The 5,059-nt window shown below is 41.3% G+C and overlaps 1 protein-coding gene and 1 pseudogene across 20 annotated transcripts in view; one reads left to right on the plus strand and one right to left on the minus strand.

The window, feature by feature from the left end:
- Positions 1-5,059, plus strand: part of CNTRL (centriolin) — a 102,386-nt gene that overhangs the window by 94,837 nt on the left and 2,490 nt on the right. For 15 of the 20 annotated variants that reach the window (XM_063649877.1, XM_063649886.1, XM_063649881.1 and 12 more), the window contains 3 exons: positions 1,148-1,414; positions 1,580-1,642; positions 2,923-3,129. In XM_063649877.1, coding sequence (XP_063505947.1) covers positions 1,148-1,414; positions 1,580-1,642; positions 2,923-3,129 — 537 coding nt within the window. Of the gene's footprint in view, positions 1-1,147; positions 3,130-5,059 lie in introns of those variants that run through there. The other 5 variants (XM_063649882.1, XM_063649884.1, XM_054501267.2 and 2 more) reach the window with 2 other exon arrangements.
- On the minus strand, positions 4,577-4,739 carry LOC129044836 (U2 spliceosomal RNA; annotated as a pseudogene).

Below are 5,059 nucleotides of genomic sequence, written 5' to 3' on the forward strand. Positions count from 1 at the left end.
GTCCTTTGGATGACCCCACGTGGCCTTTCTAGTTTCATCTGTGCTTCCAATCCCCTGATGCCCCACATATACCCACCATTTAATTCAAGAAAAAATAACTAAAAAAAATTATTTAAAGACCACAAGCCCTTAGTGATTTTGCCTTTGCAAATTTGGTAAGGCAATTAGCAGTAGGTATAAATTTCATATTTCACTAAGCTCTATATGGGGTAGAGCCACATAGAGTAGTCTCAGGCATCAAATGAAGTTGGTAACACTTTAAGAAACCTCTAGGCTGGGTGCGGTGCTGCATTCCTGTAATCCCAGCGCTTTAGGAGGCCAAGGTAGGTGGATTGCTTGAGCTCAGGAGTTCAAGACCAGCCTGGGAAACATGCCGAGACCCCGTCTCTACTAAAAATACAAAAAGTAGCTAGGTGTGGTGGCGTATACCTGTAGTCCCAGCTATTTGGGAGGCTGAGGTGGGAGGATTGCTTGAGCCTGGGAGGTTGAGACTGCAGTGAGCCAAGACTGTGCCACTGCACTCCAGCCTGGGTGACAGACCAAGACCCTTTAAAAAAAAAAAAAAAAATGTATATTGCTAAGCCACCAGATTCTTCACTTATAAGATTCCAGCATTAGCATTTATAATCCAGATCACTTATGACTTATTTCAGTAAATGGCCCTTTTCTCATTTGTGGCTTATTTACTCTAGTTGCCAGTTGGGTGCCACTGAGGTGCTTCATGTAAATTCTCATGTAGTTTTCACATTTCTGAGCAGAAGGTATTTATCTCCATGTATAAATGAGGTAATGGAGGATCAGATGTTAGCCAACTTGCCCTGTCATACTGGTAATACTGGAAATGAGATTGGTAACTAGCTTTGTCTGACTCCAAAGAGATTGTCTTCTATAGAGTAATTTACCTTCAAGGAACTTTATGCACATGGCTTTTCTAAATGAAAGTTTTTCCAGTGAAAATGCCAATAAAATAATTTATTCAGTAACTTATAGATTTTTGAGTATCTGAAAAAATCACAAGTTTTTACAGTTCTAATAATCATAGTCGTTGATATGTATAGATCTTTAAATACATGGCACATCATACAGCTCAATTCCAAGTAAGTCTGAAATTTTATACAATGATATTTGACACCAACTCACTGTTTAGATGGCAAACCAAAAAGATTTGGAGAGAAGACAAATGGAAATCAGTGACGCAATGAGGACACTTAAATCTGAGGTGAAGGATGAAATCAGAACCAGCTTGAAGAATCTTAATCAGTTTCTTCCAGAACTACCAGCAGATCTAGAAGCTATTTTGGAAAGAAACGAAAACCTAGAAGGAGAATTGGAAAGCTTGAAAGAGAACCTTCCATTTACCATGAATGAGGGACCTTTTGAAGAAAAACTGAACTTTTCCCAAGTTCACATAATGGTAAGGGTTTATCCTGCTATTCTCTGGGTTCGTAGGATTGACCGCCTCCCCCAGCTAAGCTAAAACACAGATGTGGGGGTGCTGGGGTAGGGGAGAGAAAGGCTGGTTGGCTTCCACTTGTAGCAGCAGATGATTCATGATATCTCCATTTTCCCTCTGAGAAAGGATGAGCACTGGCGTGGAGAAGCACTCCGGGAGAAACTGCGTCACCGGGAAGACCGACTCAAGGTTGCCCTTTAAAACAAACAAAAAATCAGTATGAGATACTGGGCACATTGGGGAGGGGAGGGGAAAGTTACATTTACCTGATGCTTTCACATCCATGCTGTTGCAGCCCTGCCGGCAGTGTCAGGGATGGCATGTCTGAAGCTTCGAGGAGTTGGTGTCACACAGTAAATGGCAATGAGTGTTCAAAACCATGACTTCTTGTGTTGACTCCAGTGTTCTTTAACCTATGTAATGCTGCTTTACCTCAGCTAGAACTGATAGAATCTAAGTATTTGGGACAGGAAGTAGAAACACAGTGATGAACTATAAGGTTATCACAGGCCAGTGGTGGCAGGAAAGATTTGGGATACTGGAAAAGTAGGCTGAATGTCAGATAAGGAATTGTTTGGCTCAGAACATGTTGACTTTGAAGGCCTTGTGAGATATCCAGGGAAGGATATCTGTCTGTAGGCAGCCAAAAATAGGAGTCTAGGATTACTGATCAGTGTTGACCTAAAGATTTGAGAGTTAAGAGTATAGGTGGGAGGTTACATTTATGTGGGGGGAATGGCTATGTAGACAGCATGGGATGAGACAGTGCAGTGCTATAGTATTGAGTGGAGCCCTTTGATGTCCAACAATAGTCTCCAGCCATGTGTGGTTATTTAAATTTTAATAAATTATAATTAAGTTAAAAATTCAGTTATTCATTTGCCACATTTCAAGTGCTTAATAGCCACATGTGTCTAGTGGCTTCTATATTCATAGCCAGAGGTAGAACATTCCCATTATTGCAGAAAGTTCTGTTGGACAGCACTGCTACAGACTTTGAGAAAATAATTTGATTATAGCAGGGGCAAAAGCCAAAAATTAGTATGAAGTTGAGGATTAAGTACCTAGTCATTTATAGACAAGAAACTAAGACTTAGGAAAAAAATACATAATCAGGAGACAGTCCAGTTGTCAAGTATAAACTGATCTTCTCAGTCATAACAGAAAAGGAAAAAGAGATGAGGCAATAATTTAATGGAGAAGCAAGGGATACAGAAATCCTAAGCACTGCTAGCATGGAAAAAACGGGCCAAGTGAAAGGCCCAGTTAATGACAACACAGAAAAGTAAAGGTTTATGCACACTAAGTACCCACCTGGCACCTCCTACAATTCTTTTTAAAGATGAGCATTTTCGACAGCCATTCCTACTGTTAGCCAGATTTGCCTATCAAATGTATGTGAGGAAGCTGAGCAGTAGTTCTGATACATTTGTTCTGTGTAAAACCCTAAGTCTTATAACACTTTTCAGGCCCAACTCCGACACTCTATGTCCAAGCAAGCAGAAGTATTAATTAAAGGAAAGCGGCAGACAGAGGGCACTTTACACAGTTTGAGGAGACAAGTAGATGCTTTAGGGGAATTGGTCACCAGCACCTCTGCAGATTCAGCGTCATTACCCAGTCTGTCTCAGCTGGAGTCTTCCCTCACAGAGGACTCTCAACTTGGACAAAATCAGGTAAGCAGCAGCTCTTTTTAAAAACTAAACAATAGCCTGAGGTTGTTTTTTGTCTTGAGTCAAGATCTTGCCCTACCGCCCATGCTGGAGTGCATTGGTACCATCACAGCTCACTGCAGCCTTGACCTCCCAGGCTCAAGTGATCCTCCCACCTCAGCCTCCCATGTAGCTGGGACTACAGGCACACACCACTTGGCTTGGCTTGGCTACTTTTTAAAATTTTTTGTAGACATGAGGGTCTTGCTGTGTTGCCAGGGCTGGTCTCAAACTCCTGGGCTCAAGCGATCCTCCTGCCTCGGCCTCCCAAAATGCTGGGATTACAGGCGTGAGCCACCATGCTGAGCCAAGAGGAAACTCGTAAGAAAGTATTTAATATATTACATAGAAAGTACTTAAAAGCCGTGGGGTGTATAATCTAGAGGAGATTCAGAAAGATATAAATTATGCCACCTTCAACTCTGAAAAACTTGTCTTAGCAAAGACTTGGTAGAGGTAGATAAGCTGATGGCTTAGGAAACAGACTACAACTGCAGACTGGATGACCTGGCAGGGATATAGTTAATTCTACTATTCATGTCCTCCACTTCTGGATTTCTTTATTTCCTACTCCGTCAATATAAAGAGCTTAGACCTGTGAGGCCAATATGAGTCCTAGTTTAGTATGTCTCCCTGCATTTTGTAACTTAACATTTACAAAGTTGGAATTCAGACCTCTCAACCTAGGGTCTATAAAAATCCTGAATTTCACAAAGGTTTTCTGTGTGAGCTTAGACAAGGTTAATAAGCATTTAAGAGGAACATGAAATATACTCATGGAACTGGTAAGTAGTAGCACACACAACTGTCAGAGATAGGTAACAGCTTCCATTTTCGAGTGCCTATTGTGTGCACATACAAAACTTTATCATCTCATTTAATTTTTACATCCTTGGAGGCAGGACTTATCCTTTTATATAGATAAGGAATCTGTACAAAATGATAAACAATTTGGTCAAGGACATAGCAAAGGACAACAGCAGGACTTACGGGCTAATCTGTCTTTACCACAGAGCAGTATATTTTAATGGTGGAGCCACAAGGAGCTTTCAAGGACAGTTGCCTCTTTAATATGCCCAAGGTGGGCAAGTGACTTACCTAGGTCACACAGCTAATTAGCAGCAGGGCCATTAGCAGCAGGGCCATCTGAATATGATTATCTTAACACCATCTGTGGTGGGACCCAGTCAGGTAAAGGCCAAAATCATCATGGGCCTCAGGGCAGGGTTCGAGGAGGAGTGTGAGAGACTGGGCACTGAATAGGGAAGGTTTGGGGATAAGACAGCCCAGAGTAGTGACAGAAGAGTGCACAAGGGCTTAAAAGCCAGGTTCAATTACCAGCTCAAGGTGGCAGCCAGTTATTTAGTTGCTTTAAAGGCAACCAACGCACAATGGGTAGGGGCAAGACTGGTAGAATTATTTAGAAGTCTGGGGTTGTAATCCAGGCCTATGTGGGATAAAAGCCCGAACTAGTTAACAGTTAGGGGGCTGGCTTCTGAGCGTAACATTTTATTTCCCTTGTTTTCTCGTAAGAACAGATACTACACTTGATCTTAGCCAAAAGGCTGAGAGCTCCTTCCAACAAGTTCTACAAGGTCCATCAGAACCACTAGACAGTTACTGACACTGATGCCATCCCTGCTCACAGGATAGATGTTACAGATTTTTTTTTTAAACTAGAACTTTTAATTGGAGGATCTTGAATTTTAGCAGTTTTAACAATAACCGTTTAATTTTTTCTCTCAGAATTTTATACACTGGTTCATCTTAAAACATTTTTCCAGAGAGGTACTCAAGTATGTAATTTACCTATAAGCCATCATGGCATCATTTAGTTAAGACTGTTTTTACTGTTTCAAGAATTTGATTTATCCTTTCTTTTGTCTTACTGTAG

The sequence above is a fragment of the Pongo pygmaeus genome, chromosome 13 (assembly GCF_028885625.2).
Source record: "Pongo pygmaeus isolate AG05252 chromosome 13, NHGRI_mPonPyg2-v2.0_pri, whole genome shotgun sequence".
Lineage (NCBI taxonomy): Eukaryota > Metazoa > Chordata > Mammalia > Primates > Hominidae > Pongo > Pongo pygmaeus.